This window comes from Typha angustifolia, chromosome 8, assembly GCF_048772165.1.
Source record: "Typha angustifolia cultivar Huaian chromosome 8, ASM4877216v1, whole genome shotgun sequence".
NCBI lineage: Eukaryota > Viridiplantae > Streptophyta > Magnoliopsida > Poales > Typhaceae > Typha > Typha angustifolia.
The window spans coordinates 13,545,340-13,568,416 of NC_133246.1; the positions used below are offsets into that span (position 1 = coordinate 13,545,340).

The window sequence follows — 23,077 nt, forward strand, 5'->3', positions numbered from 1 at the left end:
AATATTAATTTTGCTTTATAAAAATTTAATCCGAAAATTTAAATTTCATTTGTATCCTTTATTAAATAATTTAATTAATTAAACTGAATATATAATTAATTTTTAATAAAAATAATAGTATTAGAATGCTCTGATCGAGATCTTTAAAATAAGTCTAATATTAATTATTTAAATTGTTTTAAATATTTTATTTTTATTTTGTATAATATAATTTAATATTTTAATTAAATAAATAGTAATTTAAATTATTTATGAAACTATTGAATATCAATCTTATTATAAAAATAACAATGATAGTTTTTTAACTATATATATTTTATTAAAAAATAATAATATTAATATGACTTATTAAATAATTTAAAATTATATATATATATATATATACATATTATATTAATTAAATAATAAATATAGATTACGGTGCACTGGCTCTATATTTGAAGCCGGTGGGCTCCAATTATAGAGCCTTAGTGGTGATTTGTGCAAAAAGGAGTTCTAAATCTGGCTGATACATCGGTTACAAATAGCAGTTACTAGAAATTTCCGTGCCTCTGCTGCTCACAGCCTCTCTCTCTCTCTCTCTCTCTCTCTCTCTCTCTCTCTCTCTCTGATTCTTTTTCTCTTCTATCGATCACCTCCATACCCTCGAGAGCTCAATCCATCGTCTTATCCCTATACGCGAAATCGAATTCCGAATCCCCCGTTCCCCCCCTCGATCTCGGTCCCGAATCCGACATCCGTTCATCTTTAGGAGGCATCGTTGTCTTGTGCTGCGATTTAAAGGAATCTAGGGTTACCGGGATGGGATTGCGTAGGTGAGCTATGCCGGAGCTCCGCAGCGGGGTGCGCAGGGGCCGGGCACAGCCGAATCCGATAGTGCAGGCGGAGAGGCCGACGACGACAAGGAGGAAGAGGGCGCCGAGGAACAGGCAGGATTGCTATGAGAACGTGGTGACGAGGTCCGTTGAAAGGAAGGAAGTATTTACGTTTCTTGAAGGGGTGGGTGAGATCGGGGACGAGAACAAGGAGGAAGGGGTTGGTGAGAGGAAGATGGACGAGTTTGATAGCGGAGCAAGGAGTGCAGATAAAATCCATGTTGCTGAGGACGAGGGGAGCAACGCGCCTCTCCCGGAAAAGGTTGGTTTTCTAGCTTTCTATCCGGTGCGATTTGATATAATCCTGGAGTTCTTTGTTATGTGATGAATGATTGTTGCATTGGTCTTCTCCTGTTTATTTTTCCTTTCTCTACCAGTACGTTGATGTTGTGATGCTGTTTACATAGTGTTCATAGTATTGCAAGTAGAATATGACGGGGACTCCACATTGCTGCAAGTTATGATGGAAGAATTCACTGTTCTTTCCCCCTAATGTGTCCTTTCTTTGATTAGATGTACATGGTAGTTTTTTGGTGAAATGAATTAGTATCCAAGTGATCAAGAATTTATGTGCCACCGACATGTTTATGCCTGGTGGCATTCTACTATGCAGATATAGGGTTCTCATGCCAGGCTGTGCTGGATTTCTGTAGTAGTGTGCCTATCCATTGATGGCTCGGACTGTGCCATCCTGCACAAAGATCGATGCTCTTGATATGTAAAAGAAAGAGTGTATTCTACCTTATTCATATAGGATTTTCATAGCTTTCCTTGCTATGTTCACTAATCATTTCTCTCATTTACTTTCTTTCTTTGCCACAGGTCCAGATTGGCAATTCACCTATTTATAGAATTGAAAGAAAGCTAGGAAAGGGAGGATTTGGACAAGTATACGTTGGTCGTCGCATTACTCCTATCAATGCAACTGAGCGGGCTACTGGTTCCAATGCTTTAGAGGTGATACTCTTTCTTGTGCTGAGGCCTGATGATTTTTTCTTCTTCTGTAAATGAAATTAAACCTTATTCTTATGCTTGCTGTCATGCATCCATATATTTCAGGTGGCGCTAAAATTTGAACATGGCAGTAGCAAAGGATGTAACTATGGACCTCCTTACGAATGGCAGGTGTACAAGTGAGTAGTGCCTATCCCTTTCTTTCTCTTATACAAATTAAAGCTTTCTAACTTAGTAGATGAAATGACTCTGTGCAGCACTCTTGGAGGCATTCACGGTGTGCCACAAGCCCATTATAAAGGACGCCAAGGCGACTATTATGTCATGGTAATGAAGCTTTTCTTACGATATAGTCTACAATGATATGTGATGTTAAAATTTCTCATGTAGGTTATGTTTCAGTTGTCTAATTTATGAAACAATGGCCGATGACTGCAGGTTATGGATATCTTGGGTCCCAGTCTATGGGATGTTTGGAACAATAATTCTCATACGTGAGTATATTACTGGTATAGTGATTGCACCTTGTTTTGCTTGTTTTTTGACAACTTGACTGAGATATTTCTTTGGAGATTGTTTAGAATGTCTGTTGAAATGGTTGCATGTATTGCTATTGAGGCAATTTCTATACTGGAGAAGGTGCACTCCAAGGGGTAGGTCTATTGCATTAGTTTCTTTTGTCTTCTCTAGACTTTTCACTGCTGCTTTGTTGCACAAGAAACATTTGTTTTCTGATGCTGTAAGCATGTCATCACTATGACAGATATGTGCATGGAGATGTAAAGCCTGAAAACTTCTTACTTGGGCCCCCAGGGACTCCTGAAGAGAAAAATCTTTTTCTTGTTGATCTTGGATTAGGTAATCTACTGATACTGTTGACATTTCATTCTGTTATCTTGGTATTTACCTTTTACTTAGTTCCAGGGTTTATTAACAGTGAAATGCCTTATTTATTTTCATTTATCTTAATACCAGCGACTAGATGGAAGAACAGTGCTACAGGGCAACACGTTGACTATGACCAAAGACCTGATGTTTTCAGGTGATATGAAACTCATTGTTGTAATTGTAGTTTCCATAAACTAATTTGTTACCTTGTCTTGTTCTTAAATAATTCAGTCCTCATTACCCTCTTATTGTGCTTTTTGTTGCTTAATTTATTTACTGCACACCGCAGGGGAACTGTCCGCTATGCGAGCGTGCATGCTCATCTTGGAAGAACTGGAAGCAGGAGAGACGATATGGAATCACTTGCATATACACTTATTTTTCTCCTCCGAGGCCGCCTGCCTTGGCAAGGGTACCAGGTTAATTTTTGAACTCCATTGTGCATCACTAGATATGTTGTTTCGCACTTGATTATCTCATCCATCCTTTTCTTTTCCTGTTTGTAGGGTGAGAATAAAGGCTTCCTTGTCTGCAAGAAGAAGATGGCAACCTCTCCGGAGTCTCTCTGTTGCTTTTGCCCTCAACCTTTTAGACATTTTGTCGAGTATGTGGTAAATTTGAAGTTTGACGAAGAACCTAACTATGCAAAATGCATCTCTCTTTTTGATGGCATAGTAGGTCCCAATCCAGATATTAGGCCAATTAACACAGATGGTGCACAAAAGGTACATTTAAGTTCTACAGTGTAAATCTAACTTTTAACTTTTTTTTTCTTCCCAAATGACTTGTCTATCTCATTGCTGGTTCGACATGTACAGCTAATTTATCAGGTTGGGCAGAAAAGAGGTCGACTCTTAATGGAAGAAGAGAATGAAGAGCAACCAAAGAAGAAAGTCCGAATGGGGATGCCTACAACACAATGGATTAGTGTTTATAATGCAAAGCGGCCTATGAAGCAAAGGTGAGTGCCTTAAATAATGAAGTATGCTTTATGAAGGTGGAAAAAGGAAAATCGTGATGTAGAATTGTTAGTTATCAAGTTGAGTGCCTTTGGATGTCTTTTGTCAGGGGTAGAAATGGTTCATATCTTTATGCATATTAGCCCTTGTGGCGTTGGAAATTATTGGTTTTTTCCTGATTTACATTATATTTATTTTATATGCAAATGCTTTACTGCCATTGCAATTGAACCTTTATTCTTGAGTATGAAAGCCTGTGACTGTTTGAGAGCAACCAAAGCAAGATGCATTTGTTAGATGCACTTTCAGGATGCTTTATTTGTTCACCCTATAATGCGATGATTCACCATGCTTTAATCCTAAAAGACCTATCGTAGGTGCCAACTGCCAAGTGATCATACATGTAATTGAACCTTCAAAGTTCGGACTTCCTCTAAAAAATTATGCAGTAACTCAATGAAATATAAAAATGATAAAATACTTGAAAGCAAGGATGGCTATGCCAACCAGCACTTGCCGTGTTGGTGGTGACACGACACCTGACACGGAGTGTGCCAGTGGCACACCCCCGTGTTGAGTCATGCCAATTTGGCACAGCCGCGTGCCAATGTGGATGTTATTTTATGTTCAACTAGATATTAGTTTTAATTATTAAACTATTATCAACTAATATTATGTGTTGAATGTTAATTATGTATTCAATAATATTATATAATATTCGATTATATTATGGAGTATTCCGGTTCTTGGCTTCATAGTGGAGCGTTGTCATCGACCATATTGTGACGCCACCTCCTCTCCTTTGCCACCTCTCCGTTTACCCTCTAGAGCAATACCCCATGTGGGACTTGCAATGACTCAATGAAATATTAAAATGATAAAATACTTGAAAGCAAGGATAGTTGTGCCGATTAGTACTTGTCGTGCTGGTGGTGGCACGACACCTAGCACAAGGTGTGCCAGTGGCATACCCAAGTGTTGAGCCATGCCAATTTGGCGCAGCCCCGTGCCAATGTGGATATTATTCTATGTCAACTAGATATTAGTTTTAATTATTGAACTATTATCAACTAATATTATGTGTTGAATGTTATTATGCATTCAATTATATTATATAATATTCGATCATATTATGGAGTATTCAATCATTAATATTATTTCTAATGAATGTATTCAATCATATTTTGTGTTGAATAATATTTATATTTGACTATTGTTTAATCTTTAATAAAATTGGTCAGTTACAAAAATAATCTAAAAATAAAACACTATAATGTAGGTTTTAATATATATATATATATATATATATATATATATGTATGTATATATTTAAACCAAAAATAAAAAATTGACATGCCTAAGATCCAAAAACATATTTAAATATACTAAATTTTTTATTAAAAATATGTTGAATGCATGGATGTGCTGTTCGACATGCCCCATGCCACTAGCACGGGCTATCATTGCTTGAAAGAGTACGCAATTATATGCAGAAAACAAAGAAGCTCTTTAAATGTATTTCTTGGAGGAAAGAATCATTGGTCTGATGGAATAAGTCAACAAATATTATAGTTTGGTAATAGAAGTAGAAAAGCTCAAGGAAAGGTAAACTTTTTTCTAGGAAAGGAGCTGCAAACTAATGAAATCACTAGACTTTTGAAGAAGCTCAATTTTTGCTAATACAAAGTATAAGGTTAAAGTCAGAAAGCTACCAACAATATCTCAGAATTACTATGTATATGCATATTCCAAATATTAAGTATTTGTTAATTGGTTATTTTTGAATTGTTTGTCGTAGGTACCACTACAACGTGGCAGATGCTAGGCTGGCACAGCATATTGAGAAAGGAAATGAAGATGGTTTATTTATTAGCTCAGTTGCTTCTTGCTCAAATCTATGGGCCCTGATCATGGATGCTGGCACTTGTTATACTGCTCAAGTTTATGAACTCTCTCCGTGTTTTCTTCACAAGGTGAGTAGTTACTTCTTAATTTATTCTGTTTTTGTACACTTCAGGAACATGATAATTCCATTTAGGGAACTCATATACTTGTAAATCTCTTTGCATATTAAATTTTACTTTCTTTGTCCATGAAAGGAGTGGATAATGGAGCAATGGGAGAAAAATTATTATATTAGTGCACTGGCAGGAACAAACAATGGTAGCTCTTTGGTAGTAATGTCTAAAGGTAACTCTATTTATTTTTATCAGGTTGAATTGTAAACAAAAATGCTAAAAGTGTTTACACATATGCTCAAAATTTATGATATAATCTTCTTTAGGTACACAATACTCACAGCAGTCCTATAAGGTTAGCGATTCATTTCCCTTCAAGTGGATAAACAAAAAATGGAAGGAGGGTTTCTTCGTAACTGCCATGGCCACTGCAGGAAGCCGTTGGGCCGTTGTTATGTCCAGGAATGCTGGCTTTTCAGATCAGGTCAGTCATTTTCTCTACTAAACTTGGACAAAAAGCTTGTGGGATATGTTCCAATTAGCTGGGATTGGGAGTAAGCATACGGAATTGTTGATTTTATATTTCCAGGTAGTGGAGATTGACTTCTTGTACCCTAGTGAAGGTATACATCATAGGTGGGATAATGGTTTTCGAATTACTGCAACTGCTGCAACATGGGACCAGGCAGCCTTTGTCTTGAGTGTACCCAGAAGAAAACCTGCAGATGAAACACAAGAGACACTTAGAACATCTGCCTTTCCTAGTCAACATGTAAAGGTGAGGATTTCTCTTTTCCTTTGTCTTGTAGATAAAAATGATAGAGCAGTTATAATGACTAAGCTTTATGCTTGCAGGAGAAATGGGCAAAAAATCTATACATTGCATCTGTTTGTTATGGAAGAACGGTTTCTTGAAGTTCATTTCTACTTGGGATGGTGGAGAACATGCAACTTAAGCAACAATCCTCATACATCTTTTCTCTTTGGGTCAAAATGCCCATATCAAATGAGGCTACAAAGTTTGATATGCAATATAATTTTAAACTTTTACTTGTCTTACATGTTAGTTATAGCTAACAAGTGGTGAAACCACTGTCACTTTCTGATATTGCCCTTGCATGATCTATCATATGATGTAGTAGGCATCTTTAATTATTTTTGAGTTTGTCGTTTGTACAGCAATTAAGTGTTTACTTGACCATCTAGGAATATATGGATGTCAAGCTTAAAGCTTTAACTTTTTATGCCATGACATACAACATGCAGTTTATCAATTGAACTTATGTTTATTAAGTTTCTTCTGGCTACTATCTCCACATAAAGAAAGAGAACTGCTTAAATTTTCGTCTCGTTTGTTGATAGCATTTGCACTTATTTTGCCTACTTCATGTACTCCCAAGGCAATGTTATCTTGTATTCTTTTCTTTAATTATGGTGCTTTGGCTTCATATCATGTTATTTTCAAAATGTGTCAAAAAAATTCTTCTTTAAAGGAGAAATATTCTAAAGAAGAAATATTATTTGAACTTTAGTTTGCTTGGATGTAGAGTCTTTTTTACACTGCAACCGCTCTTTATATTGGCATGCATTTTAAGTGAACATTGTTTCTATATTTTTCATGTATATTTGGTCGTTTGGTGTAATTCATTGTTGAATATAAATAATGCTTGCATAAGATTGTTTGTGGATCAGAAAGTGTTGTTAATTTGTATTTTGCTGTTCCTCCTGTGGCTTTCAGTTAGCTTTTTGTAAGATTAGGCAGAGGATTAACATGCTTGCAGCATGTGCATCATAGTGATCTTTTTTCTATGTAACTATGTTAACCAGCATGTGAGATATAGGATTCTTATCTCTACTCCAACATTATCTCTGAACGACATTATATAAATCTAAATCATATCTCAGTGGCCCTTTCAAAGTGCTTTAAGGAACTGTTATACTGACAACCATATTTTTTATTCTTATTGAGAATGGACCTGTTATTGGCTATTTTTAAGAAGCTTTGCCCTGTCCTACTATTTTTTCCGAAGGAAATTGGCCTACATTAGTTCACATAATCTGGAAGCAGTAGAGTAAACAGTGGCCAAGTATTTTGTCTTTCATCTTCATGGTACAAAATTTTGTACTATGCAACATATACATGGTAATCAAAATTATTTACTGTGTCTGAATGTACTCGTATTTCAATTATCGGCTTGGTAAACTGGTTGTAACTTTGTTTTTTACGTTGTAGTTTGCGAAGCAAGCATGAGCATGTCAATGGAGGTCTCACTCGGTCAATGAACTTCCTACAGTGATTAAATTTGCTTCTTTTTCCTTTCTTCGATTCTTTATGTTTCCTCTAGCACTCTTGTGAATTTTATTTGATTATCATTTTAGAAAAAGCATTGTAAAATGGTTAACTTGACTCTTCGGCATGTGCTTCTGCGCAAGATGCTCAAGAGTACATGGTTGTGCGCAGGAAACTAGTTGTGTTCTGTTAGTAAGATACTGATGACCAGATATGTTACATTGGATTGGTAGCTTGGGAGGTTGATCTGTCTGTATGTTAACCTGACATCAAATGTGACCCAGTTTTTGAGTTAGGACTGATTTAGGATATCAGTCTTCTGCTATCAGGCTAAAGTGGCTTTTATGAGATATTAATCATGAATTGTACTGCTTTTTTTCATCATAATTGTGTCTATTCAGAACATGTAAGATTCTTTTGGTTGCAGTACCTCATCACTTCTCTTTCTGTTTTTTGGTGATTAAAATAGAGAATTTGCCACTTAATAATGTGTCATCTCTCTTGTAACGTTATAAATAGTTCTCTTGGATTTCTGACATGGATATCTCTGAGAATAGGATTTGGTGGTCTGAAAGAGCTGGAACTTTTCGCATCCAGTATAACTATGTACCATTGACAGAATGGGCGTTGTCATTGATGTGTCATTTTTGGTAGAGACAAGGGTAGTTTTCATTCATCTTATTGTGGTTTTATATTACTGTAGAGTCCTTCATGCTTTTATTTTTCAGTGGCTTCGATGTTCTCTGATCGTTCAGCATAAAACTATCTATCTGAAGGATGAATTCTTTTAGAGTTACCTGCTTAATATCAAATGTTGGAACAGCTCCCATGTACCTAAGAATCCCGAGTGGCACAATATTTCCCCGCTCTTGTTTAAATTTGATGTGGTACGAGTAATTGAAAGTTCTTCACTAACTTTTGTGATAATTGCTAATCTTAGTTTCATGGAGAGTATGGTAAGCATCTTCTCGTATTATTCTTCATAATTGATTAGAATATATGACTGATCTGTAGGAGAATTTTATAATTCTTTAATGAAGTTTTATGAAATGGTCTTAGGTGATACTTCACCAGAATGCTGTCGAAGGGTGACAAATAAACTAGTGAAGTATGGAGCGACTGAAGCCGTGAACCATTATCAAGGAAGCAGGATGAAGACTGGTGGGAATGCCGTTGGATATTGATAGATTGGCCTGAATTTGACTTGGATGTAGATTTAGTACACTGTTATCCTTGTGACACTCAGAATGATGTCCAATACTCTATGCGAATGACAATAATTTCATGCAGTTGAAAAGATCAACCTAACCAATACTAAGAAATATTTTTCTGCTGTCTTTTCTTTTATTAGAAGCCTTTCTGCAGTTACTGTGACAAAGCAGAGCCAGGAAAAACAAATAATGGTTGTGTTTTATTTCTATTATATCTCGCACAGAGAGTCAGAGACCATAATTTGGTACCCATGTATTCTTCTTCTTTAGTTTCAATCATGTCCTTTGTTTTTTAAACTCCAAAACTGCAATTAATGCCAATTATTCTACTTGCCAATTGCTATTAATATTTTTTCATCAGCACCTTCTATTATTTGATCCCTTTTCTAAGGTTTGTGCTTTCATGTATCCCATATTGTTTAGACCAAATATCATTGCAGGGTTCCCTGTTGCATTGTTACAAAACGTGCAATATAGTCAAACTCGACTGCTTTCAGATGACCAAATATCATGGCAGGGTTCCCGAGAAAGACGTGCTTTCATGGTTGGAATACTAACATTGCTTTTTTCTAAAAAGGGCCTGTCTTTTACAAAAATTATCTAACTCCCTCCCTACAGTTATAATCTTTTCGCAAAGAATCCTAAAGTTTAAATTGATAAGACTCTGAACTTGAAACTTTAACTGCCAGTGTTATTTATTGTAAGAGTGAGTGAAGACGTTATATTCTCAACCAAAAAAATAATAATAACAACAATAATACAGTGCCCGTGCCCTAATATTGTCATATCAAAATTTAAGTAGATATACTCGTCAAATTATTAAAATACCTTTACTAAAATAATTATTGGAATACCCATTGTGACATAAATAATTAGTCTTTTGCGGAGTGAAAATGTAATAATATTCTAGTTAAATAAGTAGAAATCAACTCGGCAAACACTCATATAATATAAATCTTGTTATCCATGTGAGCAGTATTACCCACAGTATTATAACAAAATTTATATGATTGTGAGGATAAAACCAGCACTTATGAGGTCATTATAGGCATCGACGAGAGTAACTCAATTTTTTAAGAAAATATCAATTAAATAAGATTAGATATTTCTTTGTAGATTCTTAATATGGTAAGGCAAGTTAACCATTTGCAAATTTCCCATGTATATATTTACGGCGGGAAACCACAACGGTGCTCAATGCCGGACGCCGTGCCAATCACTACTAAACTCCGACAATCGAGTTATATTTAAAATTTCGATTACACGTTGCCACGCCGGTTCGTCCGAAATTACCATCGTGCCCTCCTTAGCCGCGAAATAACTGCTCCTCGTCGAAAACTAACAACCTCGTCCGGATCGTTGCGAAATTAACGCCGTTATCTCAGCAAACGGAAAAGAAGAGAAGCTTTTCAGCTCTCCCTCCCTCCTCTCCGCTTTCCTTTCGTCTTCCTCTACTTGTCTCTACGAACTAAAAATAGAATCCAAGGTTTTTCTTTCTTTACCAAAAAAAAAACAATGAGAGGAAAAAAGATAACCCATAAAAAGGTCTCTTGAGAGAAGTCCAGGGGTTGTCCACTTGGCCACGACTCCCGCGTCTTTCGATCTCCTCTCTTCCCTCTCCTCCTCTCCCTCTCGTCGCGCCTTGTGGCCTCGATCATTTTGTCCTTCATTTCATCGATGGAACCGTACGATTCGATCCAGCTTGGTCAACGTCGGTAGGAATCGAAGCTGGATTGATGCGAGAACCGGAGCCTCGTCCTATGATTAGTCCGGTGTTGTAGGAACGAGGAGAGAGAGAGAGGCAGAGAGAGACAGAGGCAGAGAAAGAGAAAGAGGGGGAAGAAGACATGGCGAGCAACCACGAGATGGGTAAAGTTTGAAACTTAGATTCGGTTATTTCGTTGATCTCTTCGTTTTTTTGTATCTGAAGCGGTTCATTTATTGTTCCGATGCAAGCAGCTAAGAAGCGATCGGATGTCATAGGATGGCTTAATGGCTTGTTCTCAGATTTTAACATGCCTTTGGATGCATCCGAGGAGGAATTTAGAGCGCGGTTGGTTGATGGAACAGTGTTATGTGCAATTCTTAGAAGGCTCTGTCCTGATTATTTGGAAGAGGTCTACAATTGCAGAAAACGGTGTTTTCTTTTTTTAATTATTCTTGGACTGGGTATAGGCGGCAATCTAATCATGATCTATACTGCAGGCTCGAGGAGGTGATCATGTAAACATGTTTCTTTCAGCTCTAGAGAGATTGAACATGCCTCATTTCAAGATTTCAGACCTGGAACAGGTATATTGCATTGATATGACTGAATTTAAAAAAGATTGCACCTTGTCTTCTGCTAACACTTCAAGTTGTTTTATATTCTTTATATCGATACAGGGACCCATATCTGCAGTAGTTGTGTGTCTTCTATCGTTGAGGGATCATCTGATCTCTCGCATTGGAGAAGACAAGGAGCCCAATTCACTAATCAAGGGTGACAGTGAGGCGAGAAGGAGATGGAGACTATTAGAAGGTAGTAGGTTGGAGGCTATGGATGTTTTAAGAAGGGAGAATGCTCAAGGTAGTCAGAACACTGAAGGCCTAGGACAGGAAAGAAAGCAAAGTTTATTGGAAACAAAGTTCCAACGGATCCTAAGGAATTCTGTTATGTCAGGTATGCCCATGCTCACATTTGTTTGCACTTGTACAATTGAAAACTTGATATGTTGAAGTTGGTTGGGCTAACGTAGAAAACATAAGGGAATATCTGGTGTTGTGTATAAATATGTAGCATTACAGGTAAAGATAGGTGATCTGGAGGAGTATTTATAACAATACTACAGGTGCTTAAAATCCAACATGAAAAGGATGAGATAAATTTATTGTAGGTTCCCCTTATCAATTCTAGTTTCACACTGCATATATTAGCTTGCCTAACAGGTTATGGCAGTGTAGCACGCATCTAGTGTACTGATCAGATCAAAGAGTATTTAATTGAGAACTTTGACTTCAGAAATTAATTGTATAGCTGATTATACTCTAGTTACAACTATGTATAATCTAAAAATAAAGATTTACCTAATCAAATTTAATCTAGAAACTAATGTAGTTCCTGGGTTTGTAATTTGTAAAACCTTTTAAACGAATTCCTGGAAGTCTTTAGACTGAAGTTGATCCGATGGCTCTAGCCCTAAAATTTCACCGATATCATAAATATTTTCCTGTAGATTTAATATTGTCAAGGAAAATCTCAAGTTTTTGAGCCAAGGTAGTATCATTAAGGTGATGTAGCCATTATACATGAATGATGATTATAATGTGCAATATTTTCCTTTCTTATGTGCCTTCAAATGTCTGATTCTGTCCCCCTCATGGAAGAGCTCTTTCTAGCATCTTCAGCTGAGAATTTGAGCACAAATGATACTAGCATCAGTCATCTTTACATTCTAAAGAAAATGTGCCCATTCTATAAGATGAACGGTTATGTTTCTGCTAATTGGATGTTTACATAGTACACGACTAATTGTTGGATAAAATCTCAATATCCTGCTAGAAATAGAATTACCTTATCATTTTTTTTCCTTTTTCAATCTTTTTGGCAACTTCTTGCGCGTGGCCTCATTTTGTTTTACAATTACAGGCCTCAGTTCCGGCATGTCAGAGCTGAATGCTTCAGATGATTTCTGCATGAAATGGAACTTCTTTTATCTGAAATTTTATTAAATAGTTCATATTAGTTGATTAGATGTATCAGAATAGATCATCGCTATGCACCACTATTACATATTATTGCTTACATTCTTTATGATGCCATTAATTTCTCTTAAAAGAAGGCCATCAATTGTACATATGTAATAATGCCCTAGAAGAAAGTTCCATTGAAATATTTTCAAGGAATATATTGAGTTAAATGATTATGATTCTTTTGTAGAACCATCAAGTCCTCTCTCCCGTCACGCAGGGCACAAGTTCCATGAGGTTTTCCAAATGAAACAAGGGGGTTATTCTGATATTCCTGCTGCTAAGATTTCTGAAATGATGAAATCAAATAGCTTGGATGTAAGCTCTAAATAATAGCCTCAAGAGTCTACTTCTTACTTCTAATACAAAATGGATATATGCCTTGTTTTAATAAGAATTCTTGCTGCAGAATGCACCAACACAGTCACTGCTGAGTGTCGTGAATGGGATTCTTGACGAAAGTATCGAGAGAAAGAATGGGGAAATACCTTATGTAGGCTACTGAAATCAACACAGTTAGTTTATTTATATCATCCAAATAGTTAACTTTTGTTCTTTTACATTTATTTCTTTCACTTATTATGAAATGTAACTCTCTCTTTTCTAACATAGTCATGCTACCATTGTTTTCGTCTAGCGTGTAGCTTGCTTGTTGAGAAAGGTCATACAGGAGATTGAACGTCGTATTTCAACACAAGCAGAACATATACGAAATGTAAGATGAGATCCTTTTGCATTCATATTTCCGTGGAATATTTATTATGACTTACTTACCTGTCTACAGCAAAATAATCTTATTAAAGCACGTGAAGAGAAGTACCAGTCAAGGATCAAAGTGCTTGAGACACTAGCCACTGGGACAAGTGAAGAAACTCAGGTAGTTATGTGGATGGTGATCATATCACATGGGTAAATAATGCACTGATAAGCCCTTGTTGCTATTAGAGCTTGCTGTTGTGAGATGATGTACTAATTGCTTTTTTTTTTTCCATCTTTCAGATTGTTGTGAACCAGCTCCAACAGATTAAGGTCCATTTCACATCTATGAATCTGCTAGTTGTCTTTTATGCTCTTCATTTAAGTTCTTTTGTAAACTATTTCATTTTCAAGTTTTATTGAACTTATAGATTTCTATTTCCATCTGTCCAACACATTGTTTCCTTTACACTTTGGCGGTCTTTTTTTTTTTTTGGTTGATATTATTTCATTGCTTACCACAATCATAAATAACACAGTTTAACTTCTCACATAATCATATATACAGTTATGTAGTTATGTATAGTATATACACACATAAATAGGTATATATACACAAATGATGTGTGTGTGTGTGTGTGCGTGTGTGTGTTTATATATGTTCAATTGTACCTAATGAATAACCTAAATGAACACTCTGGTTGTTTTTTCTTTGCACAAGCATGATGATGTCAAAAGTTGATTTACCATGGAATAAAATATGTATTGTCCATTCACAATGATATTCCATTTAATTCTATGGATTGATTGAATTCAAGTAGTTAACCAGGAGTACAGGTTTGCATTTCTTAGGAACCAATAAATCTCAGAATGCAAAGATCAGTTATATCAATCACATCTGGTTGCTGGATTCAATTGAAATCAAATTCATCTCTAGTTCAGCTTAATCCATAAGCAGCAGCAAGGGGCCATTTTTAGTTTGACTGTCCTATAATCCAAGGCACCAAGTACTCTATATAGTATGTAGCATTGTATTTGCTGTTGTCTTGCAGTAGCATCCATGATAAAACTTTACCAAAGGATCTGCGAAGTCTTGGTTTCTGAAAGGACACATTAGAATGACCATGCTTAATACCACTACAGGTTAACAATTGCATGAATAAATTTGAGATAGATCAGACACCAAATTATAGATTCAGTATGAGAATCCTGTTCCAGTTCTTTAAAACAGTGCTCTGTTTAAATGCATGTGCTGTTTTATCTGTGACAATTGGCAAGAAATAAGTTGTGCTTCTGTTGTTACGCTGTTTTAACTTTTAATGTAATTGTGGGATGCAAGGATGTTATGCAATATCTTTGTTTTCTAGGAAATTTATTAAGTAATAACAATTGAAGGCTAAACACCAATATCAAACTCTGTAAGTTTAAAACTTTTCTAATGAAGAGGACAATATACACTATAATCCACCTATGTATTAGAAATCCATGGGCCAATAGCCAAAGAGAATGCATATCGAGTGTGCATAAGCCTAACTTTAATATCAGAAAGAGGAAATATAGGTAAGGGCTAATAAAGGATAAACATACATTATTTGTATGGTCAGAACTTAGAAATTAGAAGGTCAGCACTCAAGTCAAACTACTGTATCATTGTTGCAGACCCAGGATTATCTCAACCTAGGAGGCTAAGATGGCTGCATGAATAGATACAACTTCGTACATGTTAAATAGCTAACGTTCCTGAACACTATTCTTTATGTATTCTGATATATGAAGCTTCCATTCTCTAATATTACACTATAACCATAATTCTTGTTTCAGACAAAGAAAAACAGGGTTGAAGAGAAAAGGAAACTTGAGGAGGAAGATGTGGTTAGCCTGATGAAAGAAAAGGAAAATAATGATTTTATAGTTTCAAAACTTAAGCAAGACCTAGAAGAGACTAAAAAATCATATGAAGAACAGCGTCGACTACTTGAAACTAAGAAGGAAGATGTAGTTAGGATCATGAAGGACAAAGAAAATAGTGATCATATAATCTCGAATCTCAAACAAGAACTGGAAATAACAAAAAGGTTACATGAGCAACAATGTCATCGGTTGGAAACCAAGGCTATGGAAATAAAAGTGGAGTTGGAGCAGAGGATAAAAGAAGTTGAACTCTTATTAGAAGAGTCAAGGAGGAGGACAAAAGATCTTGAGACATTTTCAGAATCAAAATATCAGAATTGGAATGAGAAGGAAAATATATTGCACAAGTTTATGAGTTTGCAACTGCATTCAGTGCAGGTATCAGTTAATTTACTTCCGTTTTTTTAAGTTCCTTTCAGGTAGTTCAAGTCTAAGAATTTCTCTTGCACCAGGACTTGAGGTTGTCTTCTGTTTCGATCAGGCATGAAGTCTTAAATACTCAAAAGAAGTGGTCCGAAGAACTTAACAGCATGGGTAAAGAAGATATACCTAACAAGTCTTTCTGTTTGCATACTCTTTGTAAAAGTTCACGTTTTTATTTGGAGACTATGACACATATTTTCTTTCCTTTTTAGGCCAAAGGCTAAAAGTATTGACAGATGCTGCAGAAAATTACTATGCAACTCTTGCAGAAAACAGGAGATTATTTAACGAGGTTCAGGAATTAAAAGGTACCTATTATACTCACCTCACCTTATTATATGCAGTTAATATCGTTTATTGATCAGTGGTAATCAGCTGCTTAATTCTGCCACTTATTGTTCAGGTAATATTCGGGTTTACTGTCGGATAAGACCTTTTCTTGCTGGAGAAAATCAAAAGTTGACAACAATTGAGTATATTGGTGACAATGGCGAGCTTCTTCTTGCAAATCCTTCCAAACAAGGCAAAGATGGACATAGGATGTTCACGTTCAACAAAGTCTTTGCTCCTGTGTCCACTCAAGGTCTTCATAACATAGCAATTATATTTGTACATCTTCCTCTGTTATGATCCATTTTCCTAGTTTCAATTGGACGAACCGGCATGCATAGTTTATGGCAGAGGATATCATTGTTTATCATGCCTTAGGCACACTTCTGATTTCTTGTCCTTCTATCTGATAGAGGAAGTCTTCGTGGACATACGACCACTAATTAGATCAGTTCTTGACGGATACAATGTCTGCATATTTGCATATGGTCAGACTGGATCTGGCAAAACTTATACAATGGTATACAACTGTTTTTCTTCCAATATTTTTGACCAGATTTCTCTTGACTATCTGCGGCGCAATGTGCTTAGCTTACATTGTCCTTAACAATGTTTCAGACTGGTCCTAATTCTGCATCAGAGAAGGATTGGGGTGTCAACTATCGAGCTTTGAATGACCTTTTCCATATTTCTCAGAAAAGACAAGATACATTTATGTATGAAATCAGTGTTCAGATGGTTGAAATATACAATGAGCAAGTCCGCGATCTCCTCCTCAATGACGGCTCACAGAAGAAATATCCTTTCATGCATACTTTTTAAGTTATCATATACTGTGGAGTTGGTGATGCTCAACTTACCTACCCGCCACTTGGTAGAATTTGGAATAGTACATCCGTAAATTGATTCTCATTCCATTTTATATGTTTTTCCAACCTGAAATTGGTAAAGATCAGGTTTTGTTAGCAACACTATCTTTTCTTTAACTTCCACACACTTGGGATTTTGCATACTTCTCAACCTAATGGGCTTGCTGTTCCTGGTGCTAGTATGCATCCTGTCAAATCAACTTCTGATGTGATCGAATTGATGCAGATAGGGCTTGCCAATAGGGCTGTCGGTGCCACTGCTCTCAACGATAGAAGTAGCAGATCTCACAGGTTTCCTTTTGTCTGTCTGCCCCTACATTCTACTGCTATCTTTTATGCTCCTTACCACTAAGCTCTATTGCAGTATCGTGACTGTTCATGTTCGAGCAATGGATTTGAAGACAGGAGCTACTTTGCGTGGTTCTCTTCATCTGGTAGATCTTGCAGGAAGTGAGAGGGTTGACCGTTCTGAAGTTACAGGTGATAGACTTAAAGAAGCACAACACATCAACAAATCATTATCTGCTCTTGGAGATGTTATATTTGCTTTATCACAAAAAAGTGCACATGTACCATATCGAAATAGCAAGCTCACTCAAGTCCTACAAAGTTCTTTAGGTACTTTATTCCTTTTTCTACTGATAGATTATGTTTCTCTTATTTGGTCTTCTACTATAATTGTCTCGAACTAATACTCTTCATTGTGCAGGTGGACATGCAAAGACACTGATGTTTGTACAGATAAATCCAGATGTTCTATCCTATTCTGAGACTTTCAGTACTTTGAAGTTTGCTGAAAGAGTATCGGGGGTGGAATTAGGTGTTGCGAAGAGCCAAAAGGAGGGGAAAGATGTCAGAGAATTAATGGAACAGGTTGATTTTTTTTCCCTGTAATTATCTTGTATGTCTTACGCTTACCTTTTTGGGCAGTATTTCCTTGTTAATAACACAACTGTGATTTTGAAAAGAAACTGTAGCCTATCATTTGTGAAATAGGAATGGAAACAAATAATTAGAGGGTAAGATGGACTCTTCCCATTGCGGCCAGTAAACTGTAGAAAATATATGCTGTAGCATCATACTATATTGCTAGAGGAAAGTCTTAAGATTTTCTCCATCTGTGTTGGAATGGAATAAGCAGATAAGGGATGAGTTTTACTATTGGACAAAAATGAGATAGTTTAGCCTGTGCCAAAAAAGTTACTTGATACAAATATTCATTTTGATCAGATTCCATTATGCATAATAAGTAACTGGACATGTTGCTGTAGTGATTTTCGACATTCATTAAATATTTCATGTTGTTAAGTTTTTGCAATTATTCGTCAACCAATGTGGTCTAATTACTTGGAACCATTATCTTATTTCAACCCTTTTATTCCTTTTGGAGAGAGACAGTTGGAACTTAAAGCATTCAACCCAACCAGAAATCATCGCTGAGGGAAGTCAAACTCCTGACATCGCAGCGACTCTCTCCGCCACTGGCATGCCAGTCAACCTTAGTACCTTTATTATCATCTGCACTGAAGATAACTAGTGATCAAGCCGACCTCATGTAGAGACCCTCAAAGTGATTTCTGCAATGGCATTTATTTTATACTTTCTTGTAATAATAATATAGAAACAAATTATTTGCCTAATGCCACTTGCTGCTTCACACTATTGGACATCTTTACCTGATGACAAACCAACATGCATGCGCATATTATACAGTGCAAGAGAATAAATCAACTTTTTTTTATTTTGATTAGCAAATGAAGTACCCTCACTTGTTTTCAGTTTGAAACCTAAAGAACTGCCAAGGGAGAGAAATTAAGGGACTTGAATTTATCTGCAGAGTGCAGCTCATTTAATAGCTTAACTGGCAATAACTTCTCGTGAAATGCAATGACAACTTTTGGAGTACTCTTATCAAAGTTACTGGTCTTTCTCTTGATGAAAATCCTTCCATTATTAGGTACTGCAAGAAGTCAATTGTTTTATGTTCTTTCACCTTTTCAGGTGGCATTCCTCAAAGATACAATAGCAAGGAAGGATGATGAAATTGAGCATCTACAACTGTTTAAAGATAGAAAGACCAAATCTCCCAGCTTAAAGGCCGAAAGACACAGCAATTCTGAATTGAAGCATTCATCTTCCTCCCCTGGTATGTCATCACTAGGTGGAACCACGCTGCAAGGCAAAAAATTGTATGGTAAAATGACACTAACAAGTAATAAGGCAGCTTCAGATCCTGAGGTCTTCTCTGACTATAGTGATAAGCACTCTGAATCTGGTTCGCTGCAGTCTGTGGATGATATCAGGCAACAGAAAGAAACTGCAGGTCAGTCGAAGCTGGCAACAGGGGAGACAGGTCAGAATTCTGTAGACCTTGAGCTTGTGGGTTTTGGTGATGCTGATTCTGATGAACGATTAAGTGATATATCAGATAGTGGTCTTTCAATGGGAACTGAGACCGATGGTTCGATAAGTAGTGTTGTTGAGTTCACCCTCTTCCCTGAGCGTGATAAACAATCAGACACCACAAAATTGAAAGTGTGAGTTTGTCATGCACCTCCAAGTTCATACAGAAAAATTACAATGATGCCTAAACTGTTTCTTGTACATGTTAGCTGCGCAAGTTTATGAAGGTTATGATATACTTCATTACTTTGTTCACACTTGCAAATCTCTTCGTCATGATTCATTCTTCTCATATGATGTCTATAAGGTAGCTCCAACAATAGCTTTTTTTTGCTAACTAAATTAGTATTTACAATTTAGTTTGAGTAGAGGTTGCATTGAAGTGGAATACGTATCAGAAGAAGTCTGGGTATCCCCAAAAATAGAAGAGATGCTACAACTTTATGCATAAATTTTCTTCACAAAGGTTTTACGAATCAACTAAGATCAAACTTAGAGAAAAATGTCGTGATTGTAGACATTGTTAGCACACATCTTAACATTCCCTCTCATCTGAGGGGAAACAGAAGGGTAAAATGCACATTTAGAGGGTTGGAAGGAAGCAGTATTCATCAGCAGTCATCGAAGAACAAAAGATGAGGCTAGGGGGCCTGAACTAAGGCTTCAATAATTCTGGTATCCTTGTGAATTAGCTTTACTAACTTGTTAATGCAAAAAGTCAGTCCTTTAAGAATGAACCAACAAAATAGTGTTGCTTTTGCTTCTGTCACTATTTTTCTAAAGATTTTTATTTTATGTAATGTCCTTCTATTTATATACCATGCAGGTCTAGAATTCCAACACGAGTACCTAAGCCATCTCTCCAGAAAAGGCAAGCAAATGTGCTCGGACATAAACTGAAAGAAACACCAAAATCGCCAAGTATGAGATTGATCATCAAAATAATTTCTTTGTGAATTTATGTATACAATTTGTGCTTGAATTTTTCTCATCTACTGGAGGGGAACTGGATTGTTGCTTGTTTAAACTCATAAGAAGACTTTTGGAGTTGAACTGAAATTTCTGAACCGCAGCTTACTTTTTTGACATCCTTTGACTAACGATAAATGGAGAAGTAATGGGGGATAAAATGTGCACCCTTTTGGTGGAACTATTTATTGTAGAAAGATAAAGCAAAGCGCAAAAATGTGTAATTTTTTATTTCAGAACAATGAAACAAAGAATCTTCAAAATATCAACTTAGCTCACCTGCTATTCCCACAGAAGAATTACTTATTCGAGACAACAACTATAGGAATAAGTGGGGATGAACACGCTATATCCTTCTTAACTAGGTATCAGAGTATAGATTGTGTAAAAGAGATAAAAGATGTACACATGTTTAATTATTTCATATGTGCTTGTTGTGAACTGACACAAGTTATCCACCCCTTTTTCCCCTTCATGAAATAAGAATGTCCATGACCAATTATATGTCGTTCTGCGATGTGTACTGATTCTTGTAAATTCTCCTATAATGCAGGTCTTAGGAGAAGCACAGACAGCCAAGCAACATCTTCTCCCAGGACTCCAAAACGTTGGCAATAGAAGTGTATTTTCTTGGAATTTTTTTTCTGGCAGTATACTTTTGTATAGTGATTTAGAGAAAGCTACTAAGTATGTTTCTTTGATGGCTACTGTACTGTAGCTAGCTCACTTATTTATGGGATGACATTTCTTTATAGGATGTAATAGTAATATTCGTTCATTATCTTCTAATAATAATGTTTATGGTCATTTTTGGTGCATATTAACTTATTAAGAATGCATATATATTTTCAGCATGAGGATTCTCTTTGCATTTGTCAAATGAAAAGTTAATCCCCATGTGGCCATTTATAATAAGTGTTTATAGTTCACAGGGTCTCATCACTTCATGTGAAACATATAGGATGATGATCTACTGAAAATTACCTTGTTTGGATATACACAGAGTTTTCACTATCGGCAATGTAGAAGAATGATTTTCTCACTGTTCTATGACATATGAACATCACCAGCTAGGTGGGAAAAGATCTAAGAATTGAAGGGACTGATTTGCAGTTTTATGGTATTATTCTACTATCACTTGATGAAATGCCAGAGGAAGAAATTCAGAAGAATGAACAGGTATGCATGTTTGGCATTCAAGTATTTTGTCCAGTTAGTTAATTTGCAACTTTTCTCCTGGCACATGGTATTAATCTGTTTAAGTACTCCATGTTTGCAGCTTCCACTGTACAAACTAAAATCTGGTGTTGGACCAGGGGGCAAGGACCTCACGGTAAGAGCAATAGATATAAGCTTGTCAATGCTATTACTTGTTTCCCAAAGTCTGCACCTCTTATCCATATTAGATGAGTCACCAATGAGGATAATTGAAATGTTGTGACACTCGAAGAGTGCAACGAGAAAGAAGAATCAAAAGAAGGTTAACAATGTTAGAACAGAAATGTTTATAATGACCGAAATATATTGCTTTAGATTTAAACAAGCAGATGACAGGAGATAATTTGGATATGGTACACTTAATTTCACCTATTTGTACTTATAATGTTGATTAGACTTTTTGTGGCACTTAGTTCAATAGCATTATATTCAGATTTTCTTCTTTCATGGACGAATTTATAGTGTAATCTACAGGTCAATACAGTATGATATTATAGAAGTTACAAGGAAGAGACAGACTAATTCTGTCAGTACTGTTGCTTAGAAGTATTATCGTTCAAGTATTTTATGCCACCTAGTAGAAATACATGAGAATGAGTGATATATATATATATATATATATAATAAGAATACATAAAACTCCACTGCAGGAGTCTTAGTGAGGACATTGGAGCACAGACACGTGGTGACTGATGCAGTCTTAGCAGCTGATTACTTCACCAATATCATCTACATCTGCGATTTCAGCATCTTGACACAGTGAGACATTGGCGATTTAAATTGGTAGACGTCAACCAGAGGGTAGTAAGCAAGAGATGGACTTCAATCAATAGCTGTGAGCGTTTAGTGTTGAGGATTGTAAATTTTTAGTGTAATTGATTGATGAGTGTAGCTATTATTATGGATAATGTATGCATTACATTTCATTTCAATAGTTCCTCTCTTGACATTGGTAAAAGCTGATCTCATTAGGATTATGAGGCATTATTATTTCTAGGTGCAGTCTCAGTAAACTGCTGCTAGTTATAATTCTTACATCTGTTATTATTACCAATCTGATTTAGGATTCATAATCCTAACTGCTTTGATTGCATACATAGGAAGTGTTCAAATTAAGCAGACAGTACTGGCATTAACCTGATTATGGTCTCTTTTCAGCATATATCAGACAGAAGGTTTCTAAAGCAGCTCTAATCTGTATGGTGAATCTTTCAGGATGAAGTTGTGAAGCTCATGCTGGCATTGAATTATAATATTTCCTACTCTTTGTTGAGACAATTGGAACTGTATTATTCATCTTCTATATTGTTTCATCTAAAATATGCTGGACTACTGTAATCACAACAGTGGATATATCAATATCAATTAATCCTGTGCTGTACACCTTTTGTTAT

The 23,077-nt window shown here is 36.1% G+C and overlaps 2 protein-coding genes across 7 annotated transcripts; both read left to right on the forward strand.

The window, feature by feature from the left end:
• The first annotated feature begins 550 nt into the window (after window positions 1-550).
• LOC140764390 (casein kinase 1-like protein HD16) lies at window positions 551-9,213 on the forward strand. Of its 3 annotated transcripts, XR_012105033.1 has the most exons (17): window positions 552-1,137; window positions 1,698-1,832; window positions 1,935-2,008; window positions 2,087-2,156; window positions 2,268-2,323; window positions 2,411-2,482; window positions 2,593-2,687; window positions 2,805-2,871; window positions 3,007-3,136; window positions 3,224-3,442; window positions 3,536-3,678; window positions 5,475-5,649; window positions 5,776-5,866; window positions 5,961-6,118; window positions 6,224-6,412; window positions 6,490-7,777; window positions 7,868-9,213. XR_012105033.1 is itself a non-coding variant. In XM_073102946.1 (16 exons), exons 1-16 carry the CDS (start codon window positions 823-825, stop codon window positions 6,225-6,227), a joined length of 1,725 nt encoding a protein of 574 aa, XP_072959047.1. In that variant the 5' UTR covers window positions 551-822; the 3' UTR covers window positions 6,228-6,362. The 3 variants fall into 3 exon arrangements, 2 of the variants coding, with proteins under 2 accessions (XP_072959047.1, XP_072959046.1); XM_073102946.1 differs by lacking the exons at window positions 6,490-7,777; window positions 7,868-9,213 and having other exon boundaries at window positions 551-1,137; window positions 5,961-5,989; window positions 6,069-6,118; window positions 6,224-6,362; XM_073102945.1 differs by having other exon boundaries at window positions 6,490-9,213.
• Window positions 9,214-10,587: 1,374 nt separating this feature from the next.
• LOC140764718 (kinesin-like protein KIN-14M) lies at window positions 10,588-22,975 on the forward strand. 4 transcript variants are annotated; one of them, XM_073103437.1, is made up of 25 exons: window positions 10,588-11,004; window positions 11,095-11,252; window positions 11,341-11,427; window positions 11,521-11,797; window positions 13,055-13,182; window positions 13,274-13,357; window positions 13,502-13,579; window positions 13,649-13,741; window positions 13,864-13,893; window positions 15,382-15,849; window positions 15,924-16,005; window positions 16,107-16,202; window positions 16,298-16,477; window positions 16,638-16,744; window positions 16,843-17,021; window positions 17,220-17,384; window positions 17,458-17,711; window positions 17,803-17,966; window positions 19,095-19,446; window positions 19,522-19,630; window positions 20,323-20,417; window positions 21,019-21,087; window positions 21,469-21,644; window positions 21,745-21,798; window positions 22,334-22,975. In XM_073103437.1, the coding sequence occupies exons 1-22, from the start codon at window positions 10,983-10,985 to the stop codon at window positions 21,081-21,083; spliced, it is 3,273 nt and encodes a 1,090-aa protein (XP_072959538.1). In that variant the 5' UTR covers window positions 10,588-10,982; the 3' UTR covers window positions 21,084-21,087; window positions 21,469-21,644; window positions 21,745-21,798; window positions 22,334-22,975. The 4 variants fall into 4 exon arrangements, with proteins under 4 accessions (XP_072959538.1, XP_072959537.1, XP_072959535.1 ...); XM_073103436.1 differs by having other exon boundaries at window positions 13,085-13,182; window positions 19,095-19,630; window positions 22,334-22,974; XM_073103434.1 differs by having other exon boundaries at window positions 10,589-11,004; window positions 19,095-19,630; window positions 22,334-22,957.
• Window positions 22,976-23,077: the final 102 nt, after the last annotated feature.

What these genes read in the sequence shown, in the direction of transcription:
- LOC140764390 (XM_073102945.1), top strand. Translation starts at nt 823, where the DNA reads ATGCCGGAGCTCCGCAGCGGGGTGCGCAGGGGCCGGGCACAGCCGAAT. An exon ending in CTGGTTCCAATGCTTTAGAG is followed by an intron (nt 1,833 to 1,934) that starts GTGATACTCTTT and finishes CATATATTTCAG; the next exon opens with GTGGCGCTAAAATTTGAACA. An exon ending in TTTGGTAGTAATGTCTAAAG is followed by an intron (nt 5,867 to 5,960) that starts GTAACTCTATTT and finishes AATCTTCTTTAG; the next exon opens with GTACACAATACTCACAGCAG.
- LOC140764718 (XM_073103434.1), top strand. Translation starts at nt 10,983, where the DNA reads ATGGCGAGCAACCACGAGATGG. An exon ending in TGAAATCAAATAGCTTGGAT is followed by an intron (nt 13,183 to 13,273) that starts GTAAGCTCTAAA and finishes TTCTTGCTGCAG; the next exon opens with AATGCACCAACACAGTCACT. An exon ending in TGCAACTGCATTCAGTGCAG is followed by an intron (nt 15,850 to 15,923) that starts GTATCAGTTAAT and finishes CTCTTGCACCAG; the next exon opens with GACTTGAGGTTGTCTTCTGT.